The 19,801-nt window shown below is 34.7% G+C and overlaps 1 protein-coding gene across 8 annotated transcripts in view; it reads right to left on the reverse strand.

Moving 5' to 3' along the window:
* LOC112048118 (segmentation protein cap'n'collar) overlaps positions 1-19,801 on the reverse strand; it is a 163,617-nt gene that overhangs the window by 103,241 nt on the left and 40,575 nt on the right. For 3 of the 8 annotated variants that reach the window (XM_052890169.1, XM_052890167.1, XM_052890172.1), the window contains exon 2: positions 10,067-11,467. The exons of 1 other annotated variant lie outside the window; for it this stretch is intronic. In XM_052890169.1, coding sequence (XP_052746129.1) covers positions 10,067-11,155 — 1,089 coding nt within the window. In that variant the 5' untranslated portion in view covers positions 11,156-11,467. Of the gene's footprint in view, positions 1-10,066; positions 11,499-13,083; positions 13,397-19,801 lie in introns of those variants that run through there. 4 more of the 8 variants (XM_052890173.1, XM_052890171.1, XM_052890170.1 and 1 more) reach the window with 4 other exon arrangements.

Consider the following 19,801-nt stretch of genomic DNA (forward strand, 5'->3'; position numbering starts at 1 on the left):
TAATAATTACTTTTATTAATATTAATTAAATATTCTTTATGATTATGAAAATGCATGGATTATGATTATCTAACGGAATAATTATGCAATGTGTTGTTTTAAAAATTGTGACTGATTAATAATAACAATGAATACCTACTTTAAGTTAAATGAATTGTAAAATATTGTGAAGAAGAGAAAATAAAAGGCTTTATTATTATTATTATTATAAAGCTAACAGCAAATCGCCAAAATGGCTCGACCAATGTAGCTCATTTTTTTAGTTCTGTTTCATATTTTTGTTATGCTACTAGAAAAGCTCATAATTCTTATCGAAAGAAAAAGCGTGAAAATTACGAGGAAAACAGTATAAAACTATTCTCATACTAACCATAACGCTTCAATTAACCATAAATAACATGATACAAGTACATACATACTAGAGATGCGCCGAGTAACACTTTTGCCGAGTAACGAGTACCGAGTTTTACTCGGTTAAATTTTTTTTCAACCGAGTACTCGGCCGAGTAACTCGGTTCAGTCAAATTTCTATTTCGCGCGCGTAGACAAGTATTAATTCAATTCAATTCAATTAAAAATTGTTTATATCAAGTAGACTTAGTTTACAAGCACTTTTGAAACGTTTGACTATTTGCAGTGACTCTACCACCCAGCTCGGAGGGCGCAGTCTCCTGTTAAGAAGAGAGGGCGAGAAACTCAACAGTTGCTCTTTTAAATCTTTACATAATTTTAATTTTATTTAAATTTAATCGAGATTTTCAAAGATTTCCTAAATTACTAATAAATACTTTTTGATTAACCTACCTAAATAATGCTTTTCTTAAACAAAATATACTCGGCATTCACCGACCGAGTCATTCGGCCGAGTACGAGTATCAAAAAATCCGCCGAGTACGCCGAGTACCGAGTGTCAACCGAGTACTCGGCCCATCTATACTAATATTATAAAGAGGTAAAGTTTGTAAGTTTGTAAGTTTGTCACATTTTTTAAATGGGGTAATCTTCGGAACTACTGGTCCGATTTTAAAAATTCTTTCACCAGTAGAATGCTACATTATCGGGGAGTGCTATAGGCTATATTTTATATTGGTATCATATATATTAACCGAGTTATCACAGTTTTTGTCATACAGGTCGGACTGAAAATCCTCTTAAATAGACTTATTCGCATGCGCTGCCTTAACTATTGTGTAAAATTGAAATTAATGTATGGAGACTTTATGTATCTTTCAAAGTTCTACAAAAAAGTCCGCGACACCATATATCTATCTTCTATATATTAGCAGATATAGTACCTTTAGTGTTTTAAAAATTTAATTTTATATACTTAGGTTTACGTCATTATTTATACAACTAAACTTTAATCCTTATTAAAATAAATTATTTAATAATCACAAGGATATTATGGAGATAAGATTTGCTCTTTACAGTATGTTAATTACTTAAATAGTTTCGGAGATAATACAAAATTTCTAAAAGACGCAGAAATTCCGCTATATGACGCCCGGCGCTTTCATTTACGTAGTTCCCGTTCCCGTGTGAATATGGGGAACAAACATAGCCTATGACACTCGCAAATAACGTAGCTTTCTATTGGTAAAACAATTTTCTAAATCGGTCCAGTAGATCCAGAGATTATCTCTTACAACCAAACGAACTTTACTTTATACATTATTAGCATAGAAGTCTCTATTTCCCTTGGTCATCACACCACTCTCGAAGGGCTGGACCGATTTTGCTAAGGGTAGGAGTAAGATAGAGAAGTTACAGGGTGGGGGTAGGGGTAGGGTAGGGTAGGGGTAGGGTAGATGTAGGGGTAGGGTAGGGTTGGGGTAGTGGTAGGGTAGGGGTAGGGTACGGTAGGGGTAGTAGTAAAGTTGACATCGAAATTTACGCAGACGAAGTCGCGGGCGTCCGCTAGTCTCTAATAAATACCTAATATAAGAAATATTCAAGCCGCCATTTTTAATTGGTGCGCGTATCCATAATATGAAATTAATTACCTAAACTAACCAGCGTTTTCATACAATCAATTTTCAATCTTATCGCTTTAAGTATTAAGTTTAATATTCTGTGAGTGATTATTACGAATAAAATTAAACAATAATTCATACTATTTCTTCTTATGTACAAACAATTTTCAATCTTATTCTATTACAGATAAGGATAAAAATTCTTTGATAGGTAGAAGAAAAATAATAGGAAACGCTCCTGCATTCCATCATAACGTAGCGTCAATTGATAATAGCTTTAAACACTCATAATTAAAAGTACAAAATCGTATAAATCTATTTAAAAAAAAAATCGAATACGAAACTCATAAATAATTGTAAACCTGTCATTCTTTTACAAGAATTTGAAATTTATTACTATTACAATAAAGTTTAATTTAGATTGTGTAACCGATAGAGATGTAGGTTTGTGTCACTGCGGGATATGGTAAAGATTAATTTCTTCAAATCAAACAAGTTTTAAATCTATATGTTACTTGGTCACTATATACCTAAATATTTTGCACAAAAAATAAACATAGAAAAACCTGTCAATAGGTGTAAAATTGTAATAGGCAGAGATTGCATATGCTATAGATCCATAAATATCTAGTTGTACCGATAAATATAAATTATGATACATATATTAAATATGCTCTCATTAAGGAAAACTTATGTATTAATTAAGTATGTATGTTTTTCTTTTAACTAGAACCTGCTAGCGCCATCTCCACGTGCATTGAGAAAACGACGCGTTTCTAAACAGTTGGCGTTCGCTTACAACAGCGCCATCTAACAAAATCTCTTCGTACTACTAACTAAACCAAACCACTGCTCTTTAGCCTACACGCCGGTAGAGGGTGTTAAGTGCAATTCAAAATTTCACATTTTTCTATTATCTTTTAAAATATTATCTGATGTTTCCATAATTATTATGATAATAATTTATTACATGACATAAATTGGCTTTTAAATGCCACCAGCATAAATAAAAAATAAAATCAGTAGTCTCCTACTCGACGATAGATGGCGCTGACTGTTCATTTATTTTGTGTTTAACGTTACTTCCTACATAAGTCGAAATATCTTAGCAATAAAAATAGCTTAAAAATTGCAATAAATAATTAATAACATACAAGTTAATAATTAAACTTTTACATTACGCAATTATTAAAATAAATTGAAACACCCATTTGGCACTTGTCCACACCAGATGGCGTTGTAAAATCTAACCTTCTAGAACATATGATCGCCAAGGAAAACCCGATAAACCAAGGTCAACCTCGGTCAATGCGACTCAAGGATGACGTATCAACTTCGAAAATACTAAAATAATGATTACTACCCCGTGGATCACTCGTAAACATAATAATTATGTGTGTAACATAACATTAAACTATTTACAACTCTATTCTATTGGACATACGATTCATTATCAATTGACAAGTTGGACAAGTTTGATAAAATTGCTGATATCGATATACAAAACTAAACATGGTTATAAAAACTATGAAACCGCGAGTTCCTGCTTTGCAAGTATAAACCGCACCGCAATATCGATTATGGGTTGTAAAATGTAACTGAAGCCCTAATTCGCACGAGAGTTTTTTAGTTTGGTAGTGTTACCAGGTGTCCGGATAAAGCCGGACATAGTTAGGCTTTTCTATTCCGTGTCCGGTCAAAATAAACGGTGTCCGGCTTGTCCGTTTTTTTAGACTACCTTTACATTTAGCAAATGAGCGTGTGTGTGAACTTTAACAGTAAAAATTAAAAAAAAAATGATTTTACACATAATTCTTTTGTCGTAGGTAGGTAGGTAGGTTATTAAAAAAAATACATACAGCTGAACGTAGAACCTCCTACTTTTTGGAAGGAGGAGGTTCTACCTTCGGCTGTATGTATGTTTTTTTTTTTTACTACTTTCTTTCTATTGAGAATAGTCATCATGATCACCATGTGCTACCCTCAAACCGAAGTTTGGTGGTCAATATAGTGAAAAGCCTTCCTATTTTTAGCCGCTTCTTTTAGCTGAAGATTCCCTAGCCTAATCCACTCCTCTACGAGTATATCGGCCAACCATTGTCGTCGATTTCTTAAAATACCGATACACAAAATTCTCAATAATATGTGTGTCCGGCCTTTTTACCCAAATGTCAGGCCAAACTGGCTGGACTGTCCGGCTTAGCTCTGGCGACCTGGCGACCCTATTCCCAAGTAATGTTCACACGGCAGCATAACGCATTTTTAACGACCGTTAAAAAAACTCTCGTGCGAATGAGGGGTTATAGATTCCGAGAAAAACTGGTAAGTGGAAGTTTTGACAATTTAGCTGTGACGTGCACAGCATTTTTAACTAGGGTATGCATTATCAAGTGCTGGATTGGCGACCCCGGATTGGATGCAGGCGGCTCAGTATCGTGATGTTTGGGGGTCCATGCAAGAGGACTTTGTCCAGCAGTGGACGTCCATCGGCTATTAATGACTATTTAGATTAGACTACTAGTTCAATACAAGTTGTTTACATCAAACACGTGGCGATGTGAAAACGAAAGTGGCGCGTGGATCTAAATGCGTAATACAATATCGCACCACCCATACATTGTATATTAATACATAATATGTATGTATCATGGATACATAGGGTGTTATGTATGTATGTATCACGATAACGAACTGTCCCTTCGCACGTGTTCTTCATTTTTGTTACACAATACACACACCATATATATATACTACAAACAGTTTTTCTTGATGAGTACTGTTTACCAACAAACAAATTAAAAATGAGGGTATAAATTAAGAGTATGCTAATAGTAAAGCAATTTTGTAAAAGTAACAGGGTATCTGCGATCATTACTTTCGGAGCTACAGGGATTTAAAGGGTCACATTTGCGGATCCCTGAAAAACGGCCCATACAAAACTGAACGAATTAATGACGTCGTAGGTCATAATGATCGTTAGATTTGTATGGGCGTTCAAACAAAACTACAAACAAACAAAATTACAAATATCTTTGATACTTGGTCGTTTATGTTTATAGTTCATTTATTAAAAAATGTCACATAAATTTTCATCTAATTACGATAAAAGATTTTTAATAGAATTTGAAATTTTATAAACTTATTTATAAATTAATTGTCATTGACCTTATTTACCCGAATGTATCATAAAAATCAATATATTCAAACCTAGTCAAATAAATTCGATTAATAAGTTTAAAACAATTAGATATGGTTAATATATTTTATATAACATTTTATAAACAAACCATACACAATTTAAATTAAATAAGTTATGAAATGACATGCGTTTTCTGCCTTGAAAATGAAATAGAACCAATCTGGTTCATAATTGTCGAAGTTATGCCGTAACAAACATTAAAAAAAAATTATTTTTTTTAAGTCGGTCGAAAATAAATAAAACTTAAACAGAAAGGTGAAGGTCACATCTAATTCGGAACTACTATAATATCTATATCGCCCAAACCGTCTGCGTCCCTAGGACAGGTTATTGACCCTAGGGACAAAAGGGATCCTAACGTTCATTGCCTGTCTGGTTTTAGTACTTATTCGGCACTCGGATTCAATAACCTTGGATTGCTAAGGTCTCTAACTCACACCCTATTTCGAATATTCTACATCACTCAAAAACGCGAAAGTTTGTATGGATGTTTGGATGGTTGTTTGGATGTTTGTTACCACCGGTACTACTGAAGCGATTTGGCTGAAATTTGGAATGGAAATAGATTTTATTCTGGATTAACACAGGCTACTTTTTATCCCAAAAAAATCCATGGTTTCCCGTGATTTGCGAAAACTGATGATTTTGATGATATGAATGTTTGTTGCTCTTTCACGCCTCGACTACTGAACCGAATTAGCTGAAATTTGGTATTGAGATATATTATAGCATGGATTAACACATAGGCTACTTTTTATCCCGAAAAAATCCATGGTTCCCGAGGGATTTGTGAAAAACTAAATTCCACGCGGACGAAGTCGCGGACGTCCGCTAATAATAACATAAAATTGAAAATTTTGAAAAACTTCCGAAGATCATGAAATTATTAATCACACTCTCGATCAAGTCATCAATATTCTCTTTCAGTGCGCTTTCATTTGAGACCCCACTCGAGTATATTTGCAGACATTCGGTTGTTCTTCCCCACTTTCACCCCCACAACTTTTAAACGGCTCAACCGATTTTCATCAAACATGTCTAAGAACATTCGCACATAAGTCACCTATTATACAAAAAAAACTAAATTGAAATCGCTTCATCCGTTTGGCAGCTATGGTGCCAGAGACAGACAGACATGTCAAACTTATAACACCCTTCTTTTTTCGTCGGGGATTAAAAATAGCGATTCCAGGGGTTATGATGGTAATATTATTGAAGTTTGTTTTTTTATTTAATTATAGAAAAATCAAGCCCTGGACCGTTTTAACCCCTGACGCAAAAGAGGGGTGTTATACGTTTGAGGTGTCTATTTGTGGCACCCGAACTGATGAAGCGATTTCAATTTACTTTTTTTAGTATGAAAGGTGACTTATGTGCGAGTGTTCTTAGACATGTTTGATGAAAATCGGTTGAGCCGTTTAAAAGTTGTGGGGGGTGAAAGTGGGGAAGAACAACCGAATGTCTGCAAATGTACTCGAGTGGGGTCTCAAATGAAAGCGCACTGAAAGGGAATATTGATGACTCGATCGAGAGTATTAATAATTTCAAGACTTTCGGGGGATTTTCAAAATTTTCATTTTTATGTATTAAAATTAAAATATGTAAATTTATTTACATTACAAGGATAAATACGTACGTATAATGCTTACCCTAGTTAAAAACTCTGTGCACGCCACTGGTACCAACTTTTTTGACGGCCTCTGTGGCGCAGTGGTATGCGCGGTGGATTTACAAAACGGAGGTCCTGGGTTCGATCCCCGGCTGGGCAGATTGAGATTTTCTTAATTAGTCCAAGTCTGGCTGGTGGGAGGCTTCGGCCGTGGCTAGTTACCACCCTACCGGCAAAGACGTACCGCCAAGCGATTTAGCGTTCCGGTATGATGCCGTGTAGAAACCGAAAGGGTGTGGATTTTCATCCCCCTCCTAACAAGTTAGCCCGCTTCCATCTTAGACTGCATCATCACTTACCATCAGGTGAGATTGTAGTCAAGGGCTAACTTGTAAACAATAAAAAAAAAAACTATACATTCGCTAGTAAAGAATACTTATAAAACATTTCGTTCACATATAAAACGTTTTTCGTCAGCATTATTTATAAATCCAAGTAGACACTTATCACAGGTCATTCACTTTACACTTACAATTTTAGTATTGTTAAGTAAAATTAACATAGCTACAAAATCACCGCAAAAAGTGAGCCGAATTTAAGCTACGCTAAAAAGTTCGAAGAGCAAGTTTGTCGAACATGTTCGATAGTTAACTCGGGCCTTATTGTCACTTAACATCAGGTGAAATCGCAAACTTAATTGAAATAGACAAGTTCGACGAGCAAGTTTGTCGAACATATTCGATAGTTAACTCAGGCCTTAGAGTCACTTAACATCAGAGGGCGTTGTGGCAGTTTTCAATGTTTTCTTATTGTGACTATCGCGTAAACGTAAACGCTATATTCTAAGGAATTTAAACAGTTGTGCAGTAGTGCAGTAGCAGTAGTTGCCACACAATTCCTTAGAAATTCGCGTTTACGTTTACGCGATAGTTACAGTATGAAAACATTGAAAACTTTCACTAGGCACACTGGTGAGATCGCAAACCTAATTGAAAAAGACAATTTCGAAAAGCAAGTTTGTCGAACATGTTCGATAGTTAACTCGCGCCTTATTGTCACTTAACGTCAGGTGAGATAGCAAACCTAATTCGTCGTTAAATAAATACAAACCCGTGACCTGATTGCGATAATACCTACTTACTACCAACTGAGTATACAGCGACCTCGATTGACTCACGGCCTTAGGGCCTTACGCACACTACCCACTGAGCGGTGGACGCTTAAATAAAACACCTGGGCGACCAAGGTTTTTAACTATTTTAACCGACTTATAAAAAGGAGGATGTCATCGACGCATATATTTATTTTTTCTTTTTTTTAATGTTTGTTACTTCATAACTTCGTCATTTCTTAAAGAGTAAAATTTTTTTTTTGGTTGAATAGAGTATATTTTCAGATTGGCACCATTTAATTTTCATGAAAATTCGCTCAGTAGTTTTGTGTTAAAATCAAAATAACATAACTAAAATAAGTGAACGAAATTGCCCATACTGTGACGTTTAAGGACACTATGCTACGAGTAGGACACGTTATAAACAGAAGAATAAAATATTTTTATCAATAAAAATTAACCAACTACAAAGATGCATTACTCGTATATTGATCGGTTCGGAGGCTGTGCCAAAAAACAAAATTGTGTTAAAAAGATTTTAATAATACAAATTACATATTAAATCATCACCTTGATGAGGAAACCTAACCTAGCGCCATGTGGTCACTCAGCGTTGAGTGTGCGGTCACCCTAATGCGTATGAGTCAACATGAAAAATGTTATGTTGGCACCTTCATATTACGAATAAGTAGGTATATGACATATGTGGCAGTGCGAACTACTAACTACAGAGATTCATGGAAATGATTATGAAAAATCCATGGTTCCTATGGACAAGACCCGACTTCAAACTGATCAGTAAATAGAAATTATTTTTTGCTTTTCAGTTTCGTGGGTTTATGCTTACTCTAATACGTCCAACACTCCTTAAGTCGATTTTTTTTTATCCTTTCATGATGGTTATTTGTAATAAATTACTCAGCAATCAGCATTAGATAAATGATCAATAATTGACCCCTATTTCCACCCTTAGATTTTTTTATAATTATATCGGTCCAATATCGATGTACCCTATCTAAAAATAAGAAAAAAAAAAGAATTAAGTATCAAAATCAGAGTCAACTCTGTAAAAAGTTATGCGTAGTCTTACATTACAATTAATGAGTAAACAATCAATCATCCCCTATTTTCCTACCCTTAGGGTTGGACCCTGAATTTCAAAATTGAACCACTTTGTAAAAAGTTATGCGTATAAAAAAAAACCCGTCGAATTAAAAACCTACCTTCGTTTTTTCTTCGATTGAAAAATATTATTTAAAGACCATATTTGGCTTGTCTTTGTGTTGTTATTGTTAATTGGTTTGATTTTATTAAAACTGATTTCGGAACAGCTGTTATAATTTACTGGACTTTTAGATGTAAAATAGTCACCAGCTGTGACTGCCATGATGATCAAAAAGTCGCGAGATATCTTTATGAATAACTCCTATTTTTAACCGACTTCGAAAAAGGAGGAGGTTCTATGTTCGGCTGTAAGTATGTTTTACGAAAATGAAATTCTTATAGATAACGAAATCAAAAATAAATCAGGCAAAGATGAAATCAAATAATCATTAGGTTCACAAGACACTCAGAGTGCCAAGGAGTGAGCTATCTCTGACCATAACAACTCTCTGAGTAATCATCAGAATCATCATCAGAAATGAGGAGATCCGCAGAAAAACCAAAGTCCAATATAGCTCAACTTTTCCCGAAGCTGAAGAGGCAATAGCCGATGGACTGGGGACCAAAGCAGTGGCGTGCACTTCATACATGCATTAAAGTACTGCATACCCTAAGGCCTAGTTCGGAGTGATTTTTGGGCGGTAAATCTAAAAATCGTACTCGACTAAAATACTAAAGTGCGCCGAAATAGGCATAAGAGATGTTATGTTTTTCTTAATACTTTTAAATGCTGATTTTTCTAGTTTGGATAATTTTTCTTAATAGTGCATACCCTGGTCGACAACCTTATGGACGCCACTGGTCCCAAAGTACTGGAATGGCGAACCGGCACGCAAAGTATAGTGCTGGTCGACAACACAAGATGGACTGATAACATCCAACGGATAATTGAGAACGTTGCATGCTGGCAACTCGCAACTGTGGTGTTTGGAAGTCCATGCAAGAGGCCTAGGTCCAGCAGTGGACATCCATCAGCTGATAATGATGATTAAACTTAGATTACCACTCACCTCTTGGGTTAACTCATCGCCAGTATGATGCCCCTCGTCAGGCTCCAACTTGACATCGGGCATCTCGTTCACAGACGATGCATCCATCTCACTCACACCACTAGAACTCGCGGAAGTGAAACTAGTGCTAGCCCGCTCCCTCTTGACATCCAACACCAATTCCTCCTCAAACATTGGCGCCAATTCGTAAACCTCAGTATCCAATGGCGTATTCTCAAGGAGGTACTGCTCCAAGTTTTCCTGTTGCTGCTTAACGTCCAAGCATTCCAAATCGTTTTTGAGTTCTTTGACATCATCGTACAGTTCCCCATAATCTTGGAGATCAGCTAAATTCTGGTGGAACACAGAATTCGTCTCCTCGTAATCCAACTTCTCCGATTTCGTCGTGAAATACGGAACGAAGTCGTCTATAGCGTTGTCGCTGTACAGATCGTCCGCTTCTTGCTCCTTCTTTATTTTGACCAGCATCTCCTCTTCTGGATCTTTCTCCTTCTTTATCTGCATCTCGTTGGTGACTAGGAATTCGTTGACATCGAAAGAACGGGTCGCTATTTCAGTGAATATGTCCGATTGGGTGCGGTTTTCGAAGAAATCCGCTGATAGAGTAACAACAAGATCAGCTTGGTGTACGTCTTGCTCATCTTCAACTTTCACTTCTTGGGCGACATTGTCGTCAGACGACACGTTGTCTTCACTGGTGTCATTCGCGACCTCCTCCTCCGACAGTGTCGGTGCTACTGTATCGGTTGCGACATTATTAACTAAATATGTATGAACTGAACCCTGATTATACCACATCCGGTCATTGTTTACCAACTGATTGTACCGCCCGAGGGAGTTCAGCTCCTCGAACAGTTGTCTTTCATAGTTCACCAGTATGTGATCCAACGATTTCGGGTGGACATACCTTGGACGTATCAGAGTCCGCGCCTCGTGTTCCAAGGACCAGTCTGATCCATTTGATATGTGGAGACCGGCCAGCTGTTGCGTCTCCAGCTCCAAATACTCTTCAGGGTTCGCTTTCAATAAGCTAAGGACTAAAGCTAGACGGAGTAGCTCGTCTCCGTAAAATTTCTTTAAGGCGATCATTGTTTTTTTTTAATTAATCACTATTCAGACTTTGCAGCGTTGAGCACTATATTAATGAGATCATAACCGAATAGGTTTTATTTGTTTAATTTTTTTTTTTGTAATCACTGGGATATCAAGTCCTTTTGCGATTGTCGAAGACTATCTTCCTTTTGCGTTTGTCTGGGGACATCTTGGATGATTGTCACGAAAGTTTTGTTAAGTTTTGAGTCACATCCGAGTACACACACGAATACATTGTCACTGATTCACTGAGGCGGATTTTGAGTTATTTTCTGGCTTTGCGCCAATCAGTTCGCTCTTGGGGGGAACCTAAATGGGCAATAGTGTGACCTTGACAAGTCTCAAACAAAGAAAATAAATAAAACTTCCTCATAAACTTTAATATAACAGCTGACAAACCAAAGGTATGGTTTTTTGGCAAAATTTTGGGATTTTTTGTTTTTTTTTGAAAGAGTTTTGGAAATTTTATAATTCCGATTTTATTGCATTTCTTTTTATCTTTAATTCTAATTAGATTCTACTATATATAATCGAAATTGCGGCCTATTTATGGTTATAATATTTGGCGCGGATATTGCAAGGGTTTTGATATTTTTCTCCTATTTGAGCAAGTTTTATTTTAACTTTAATTCTAATCTGATTCCACTTTATATAATCGAAACTGTAACCTACCTACTCTAGGTTATATTTGGCACAAATATTGCATAATAATTTCATACATATTAACTACATATTTTGTTTTTCCGATTCAATTTCATTATTCATCTTATATTAACTTTTTAGCTTAACTATTAGGTCCTTCTTTCTGATAAGTTTCAGTTTTTAAAATTCTATCTTTCTTTTAGATAATTTTACAGAACATATTTAACCCTATTGAAATTTAATTTTAACTATTAATTTACGAGTAAATGACGTGTTTAGTAAATATCTTTAACCTTGACCTAACTCATAAACAGTGTTTATGATCTGTATCTCGAAGTTAGCATCAGTTTAAAAATAAAAAAATCTATAGAAGGTTAGCATCAATAAAAAAAAAAATTTTTTTTTTAATTTTTAGCGTTTATAAAATTTCAAAGATCTAGACACCGCAGGATCTTGCACCACTATAAAATAAATACTTATTGTTACGGTAAAAAGTACGTTGTCGTACAAAACGTACAGAGCTAATGTATGTGCATTTATATTATGTGAATAACTATTAGTACTTAACACACCGCACGGACAATATTTTAGTATCGACGAATATGTTTAACATTTGACATCAACTAATTACGAATAACGTAGAAAAGTGGGCCAAATATTACTTGTAAGAGATATTTTTCACTCCAACTAATGTAAAGTAACAATTTTGATAAAAAAAAAAATAAAAACGATAAAAAAAATTAAATTCAAAAAGTAACAACAATAATTTGTAAAATAAAAAGATTGAGCAAAAAGATTAGAACTTACTACTTAAATATTAATAAAAAAAAATCACAGTAAAAAAGCGTAGCTAATTTAAGTACGTCGATAAAAAAGTGCTCGCTGTTTTCAACAACGGAAAAGTTATTCATTCATCAAGATATAAGGCATTCATTTTCTTGGAATCTAAATTATATATTAAAAAACCGGGAATACCTTGCAAAATATAGGCATTAAAATAGAAGTCCCTAATTAATAAACAAACTAAACAAACACTTTAAATCTGAATGAAAACAATGCACTTTATAAGTAAACAATTAAAAAAAGAGAGCTAATTTTTTTCACAATTCAGTAAAAACAAATGTAATCAACCATAAAGACTGGAACACCTCACACCAATATTTACAAAAAAAAAATCAAGCCGATTTTCGAACGCTACATAAAAGAAAAAAAAACTGAAACTTTTCACGCACACTACAGCTTTCACACAGTATTCTATATTCAAAAAAAAAAATATAACTTACAACACCAATACCTTAAAATAAATGCTAATTTAATTTCAGAACGTTACTAAAAACAACATAAACTTTCCCACCAATTTCAATCGTCACACAGTTGTTCTATATTCAAAAACTCCAGCCTTTTTCAGGTTCAAAAATTTCAATACTATTTTTAAACACGCCCAACTTGATTTTCTCAGAGGATATAAAAATTGAGAGTTAAAAATAAATTTTAAGCGTTAAAAAAGAAGTATTTTTCACGATGTGTTAACAATGTCTTTGTTTATTTGTTTGTACGCGGCACACGGCCGCTCGGCACGACGTTCGGTGAGCAACTGCGAACTGCGAATATAACGTGTAAACTGTAAATACTAATTTCAAAGAATAGACGCCACTGCACTTTGCAATCATTGACCAGAAAGACGTGGCCTCTCACAACTCATACGACGTTTCGCTTCTATGTATTTAGCGTACAGACGTGCAGGGTCGATGGATCTGTTTATTCTGGGCTTGATTAGGTCATACCATGTGTAATTTAGGGTTGTCTACTTCTCTATGCTCTGTCTTTATCTATGCTAATATTATAAAGAGGTTAAGTTTGTGGTGTTCTAGGGGTTTACTACTGAACCGATTTAGAAAATTATTTTACCACTATAAATCCAAGTTACTTTTTTTTATTATTCTTTACAAGTTAGATTTTGATTACAATCTCACCTGATGGTAAGTGATGATGCAATCTAAGATGGAAGCGGGCTAACTTGTTAGGAGGAGGATGAAAATCCACACCCCTTTCGCTTTCTACACGACATCGTACCGGAACGCTAAACGCTACTTTTGAACGGGAACGGGAACTACGCTAAACGTCGGCCAGTTGTAAATACGAGTTTCAAATGTTTCGACAATATGGATGGACGGGGTTGTTTACAGTGGTGTGTACAAGGTATCTAGGGTAGGCATTATGTTACCAAAATTGTACAAAATAGAAAATTACCTCTTCAATACAAGTTCGTAACTCTGTTTTGAGCAATTGAGGCTGGTGGGAGGCTTCGACCGTGGCTAGTTACCACCCTATCGAGAAAGTCGTACCGCCAAGCTATTTAGTGTTCCGGTACGATGTCGTGTAGAAACCAAAAGGAGTGTGGATTTTCATCCTCCTCCTAACAACTTAGTCCGCTTACATCTTAGATTGCATCATCACTTACCGTCAGGTGAGATTGTAGTCAAGGGTTAACTTGTTAAAAAAAAAGTTGTCTATATCTATACTTCTATACACTAATATTATAAAGAGGAAAACTTTGTTTGTATGTTTGTTTGTTTGTAATGAATAGGCTTTAAAACTACTGGACCGATTTTAAAAATTCTCTCACCATACGAAAGCTACATTATCCACAAGTAACATAGGCAAAATTTTATTTTGGAAAAAATAGGGTTCCGTAAGATATTTGGGTTTTTCGGACACAAGGTGTAAAAAATCAACCAGAAAAGTTACTTATTTTGCGTACGCTGCAAGGTAAGGTTGGGATATGGTAGGGGTAGGGTAAGGGTAGGATAGGGTATTTGAAAGTTTACATCGAGTTTCACGCGAGCGAAGTCGCGGGCGTCCGCTAGTTTTATATAAATAGCTCCTCATTAACCGATAGGCGAAAGTAAAATGGGTGAAAATTTATTTTTAATGGCAAGTCGTCACAATGTCTACAATGTAACTGCGTTGTATACTATGACGCTTTGTTTGAACACGTGTTATGTAGAGTAGGTATTTATCTTCTATACCTACTAATATTATAAAGAGGTAAAGTAATCTCTGGATCTAATGAACCGATTTTGAGAATACTTTTACCATAAAGCCACGTTATTTGTGAGTGTCATAGGCTATATATATTTTTTTTTATTTGGCCACCAACAGATTACAATTAAATACAAATACATATATTAACAAGAACTAAATTAATTGAGGTATAATTGTAAATCTACTTATAGGTATATATTTTGACGGCCTCCGTGGCGCAGTGGTATGCGCGGTGGATTTACAAGACGGAGGTCCTGGGTTCGATCCCCGGCTGGGCAGATTGAGATTTTCTTAATTTGTCCAGGTCTGGCTGGTGGGAGGCTTCGGCCGTGGCTAGTTACCACCCTACCGGCAAAGACGTACCGTCAAGCGATTTAGCATTCCAGTACGATGACATCCACCTCCTAACAAGTTAGCCCGCTTCCATCTTAGACTGCATCATCACTTACCATCAGGTGAGATTGCAGTCAAGGGTTAACTTGTAAAGAATAAAAAAAAAAAAAAAAGGTAGTCACAACATGCTTATTTTAAACTATTATTAATTTAACAAATTAAAGAAAAAAACAAACCCAAGGAAAAACACAAATAACAGAAAAAGAAAAGAGACTAAGAATAAAAATTATTAGAACACACAGAAATAAAAATAATATTTCAAAAACTAAAAATGGAGAAACTAACATTGTTGTTATAAAACCGAGTAAGTGATAAATAAGAGCCGTGATAGCCCAGTGGATATGACCTCTGCCTCCGATTCCGGAGGGTGTGGGTTCGAATCCGGTCCGGGGCATGCACCTCCAACTTTTCAGTTGTGTGCATTTTAAGAAATTAAATATCACGTGTCTCAATCGGTGAAGGAAAACATCGTGAGGAAACCTGCATACCAGAGAATTATCTTAATTCTCTGCGTGTGTGAAGTCTGCCAATCCGCATTGGGCCAGCGTGGGGGACTATTGGCCTAACCCCTCTCATTCTGAGAGGAGACTCGAGCTCAGCAGTGAGCCGAATATGGGTTGATGACGACGAAAGTGATAAATAGTAGTTTTTAATTTTCTTTTTTAATTTCGTATTACTGTCACTTGAGACGTCTATATCAATAACTTTAAATATATTATTGTAGGTGTTGATAATTTTATTCCCGTATTTTCACAAAATCAAAATCAAAAATCATTTATTTCAAGTTGGCTCAGTTTACAAGCACTTTTGACACGTCAGTTGACTATTTGTAAAGATTCTACCACCGGTTCGGAAGGCAGGTTCTGCTGAGAAGATACCGGCAAGAAACTCAACAGTTGCTCTTTTGAAATGAAAAAGTCATACAGTATTATAATTTACAATTGATAACAATTACAATTTCTTATAGTTTTACTTCCTGTGTGAAGGTGGAAGCTGATCCAATGGCCTCCAAGGATCTTTATCATTAAGGAACTCATCAATGTTGTAGTAACCTCGACTAAGTAAATGTTTTTAACACATTGCTGAAAGCTATGCATTGGCAGGTCCATCACAGTCTTGGGGATCTTGTTATAGAAGAGTACACCGGATTTTTGGCGGGAATCGAGAAGCGCGCTTTTAAAATTGAAAATTTTAATTTAAAAGTTTTTTAGTAATATACGTGTGAAATAAAGTGTTCATATGTAAATTAAATCCAGCAAAATGCCGTCAGACAGTGATGGCGATGCCCACGAAAGGCTGGACAGAAAAAAACGTAAAGTTCAAAAGTCTGCTGAGGACGATAGTGTAAAATACAAACCCTATATAAAGGCAGGTTATAGCAGAGCCTACACGGATAATAGCACTAACGCGGAATTCCCAGTGTTTGTGGAAAGTAGTGAGGCGGAAATTAAATTGGGGAACAAAAACCCATTAGTTGTGTCCAAATACTTTAAACAAGTAAAAGGTATCTATGAGAGCAGGCGCATTAATGCTAACAAAATAATGTTAGTATTCAAACAAGCGACAGCAGCCAATGATTTTCTCAAACATGAATGCCTAACAGTTTACAATCTTCGTGCCTTCATCCCGGCATCTTCTGTGGAGAGGGTGGGGGTTGTCAGGTTTATTCCTAAAGAGTCCAGTAACCATGAACTATTTAATAAACTTTCTTCAGAGTGTGAAATTATTGGTGTAAGACGATTCATGAAAAAGGTTGTAGACGATGTTGTTCCTTTGTCAACTATTAGTGTAATTTTTGCAGGAACAACTTTACCACAATATATATATTTAGACAATTGGCGTTATAAGGTCTATACATATATTCCTCCGCTAATGCAATGTTTCAAGTGTATGAGATTTAATCACTATGGGAAAATATGCAAAAATATACAGGTCTGTTCACGCTGTGCTGGTGAACACCACTACAAAGCATGCACGGCTGATACATTGAAGTGCAGTAATTGTGGTGGAGCTCACTTAGCCATATCCAAAACTTGCCCTATAAAGGCAGCGAGATTAGAAAAAAATAAACAATCTTATGCTAAGGTAATTGAAATTAATAGTGTTAATTTTCCTACTCTCCCGAAGCCTCAACAAATACAGCAAAAATTCCACCAATCTAAACTAGACACACAAGAAAATTTAGATATTTCTTATTCAAATATCATTAATAATAAAAAAATATTATCAGCAATAATTAATACATTAGTTACTATAGGAAACTCAAATGACATTAAAAGCACAAGTAAAATTAAAGAAGCATTTTTGAAACATTTGAATAAAGTTTAATGGCTTCAAAGCTCATTATTGTTCAACATAACATTCAGAGTATTAATAATAAAAAACCCTTAGTAAAAACATTTTTAACACAGGAAAATATTGATATTTTATTATTAAATGAAACCTGGCTTAAAAACTCTAGTAATCTTGTAAAAATCCCAGGCTATAACTTTGTTGGAAAAAATGCAAAGAATGAACATGGTGGCGTAGGTATTTTATTAAGAAATACATTTAAATATAAACTTTTGAAAACAAAATTTTATGAAGATGTTCAATCCATAGCAATTTCTTTAGAAACCAATGTTGGTGACTTATCAATACTTTGTGTTTATTGTCCACCTAAAAATAAAAATAAATGTAAAATCAATAGACTTAAAAGTATCATCAGTGATATACCAAAGCCCTGTTTAGTAGCAGGAGACTTTAATGCACATCATATTTCTTTTGGTTGCCATAGTACAAATTCAAGGGGTAGAAGCCTATTTGATATTTTTGATGAACAGGATCTGTGCATATTAAATTCTGGTAGGTCTACTACACTTCAGAGACCATATGCAAATAGTTCTGCTATTGACATAACTGGAGTGAGCCCAGTGCTCGCTCCGTTATGTGAATGGACAGTAGGTGTAGACACTTTGGGTAGTTACCACTATCCCACATTCACAAAAATTAACTTAATTCCATCTAAATATTCTGTCAATGATAAAGTAGAGAAATTTTTATATAATAAAGCAGATTGGGATAAATATTTTAAGAAATCCAAGGAGTATTTTGAGTATATCACATTTAATGAACTAGATCCTTTACAGTCATATGACAAATTTTGTGAAATTTTGAACATTTTAAAAAAAGAATGTATTCCGCTGGTTAAATTTGAGGGTCCAAGAACTATTAAAGCTCCCGCTCCTTGGTGGGATGAAAATTGTGCTGAAGCAGTTAAAAATTCCAAAGAGGCTTTACAATTATATAGGCGAGTAGGGTTAATGGTAAATTATATAAATTATAAAAAAATAGATGCACTTAAAAAAATAATCATTAAAAAAGCAAAGAAAGATAGTTGGAATAAACTTTGTTCATCATTTAATAGATACACTCCTATAACTTATATATGGAATTATATGAAAAGATTTAAACGAATAAATACCCAACCAAAACTTAAAAATGATGTATGGATTCCAAATTTCATCTCAAAACTTAAACAGAATAATAATAACACAAACTTAATCAACTCTGTTTTTGAATACAACAATGACAATGAGAATTCCATGTGGCTACTAAATCCATTCACCTATGCAGAATTCAATATAGCACTTCAATCAAGAAAGGAATCTGCACCAGGATTAGATGACATTCCTTATATAATGTTTAAAAAGTTACATAAATCAGGTCAAATAGCTTTACTTAATATTTTTAACAAGTTATGGCTTTCTCAATGTATTCCAGAGAGTTGGAAGATTCAATGTATAATACCAATTTTGAAACAAGATAAACCTGAAGACGATTGCAATTCTTACAGACCTATATCACTGACTTCTTGCATAGGGAAATTGTTTGAAGTAATGCTTAAACTAAGATTGGACTATTTTGTAGAAACTAATAATTTATTACCAGGTTTTCAATATGGTTTCCGTAGAGGTAAAAGCGCAGCAGAGAGTATAACTTCATTTATGTATGATATGAAGAATTGTCAATTGTCTAGATCCACAGCAGTATGTATATTTTTGGATATAGAGGGGGCTTATGATAATGTGGACTTAAACCAGCTCATCAATTGTCTTTATGAAATTGGTATCCCTGGAAAAATGTTAAAATGGCTTTCAAATTTTTTTAATAATAGACAGTTTTATGTTAAGTACAATAATATACTCCATGGGATAAACCAAACTAGTAAAGGTCTTATGCAAGGTTCAGCATTGTCACCAATTTTGTATAATTTATACACCTCACAAATTGAAAATTTTTTATTAGGAGATGTTAAAATTTTACAATTTGCGGATGACTTGTTAATGTATAGTGTAAATAGAAATATAGAAATAGCTAAAAATACTATTAATTCTGCACTGTTCCAGTTGCAGTTTTATTATAAAAATTTGTTAAAATTAAATATCAATACTTCCAAAAGTTCATGTATGATTTTTGGCAGCCCAGTGGGGAATAACATCAAATATAATGGTACAGATATTCCATTTGTAAATCAAAAGAAATTTTTGGGTGTAATTATCGATAATAAATTAAAATTTGACA

This window comes from Bicyclus anynana, chromosome 27 (assembly GCF_947172395.1).
Source record: "Bicyclus anynana chromosome 27, ilBicAnyn1.1, whole genome shotgun sequence".
NCBI classification, from domain to species: domain Eukaryota; kingdom Metazoa; phylum Arthropoda; class Insecta; order Lepidoptera; family Nymphalidae; genus Bicyclus; species Bicyclus anynana.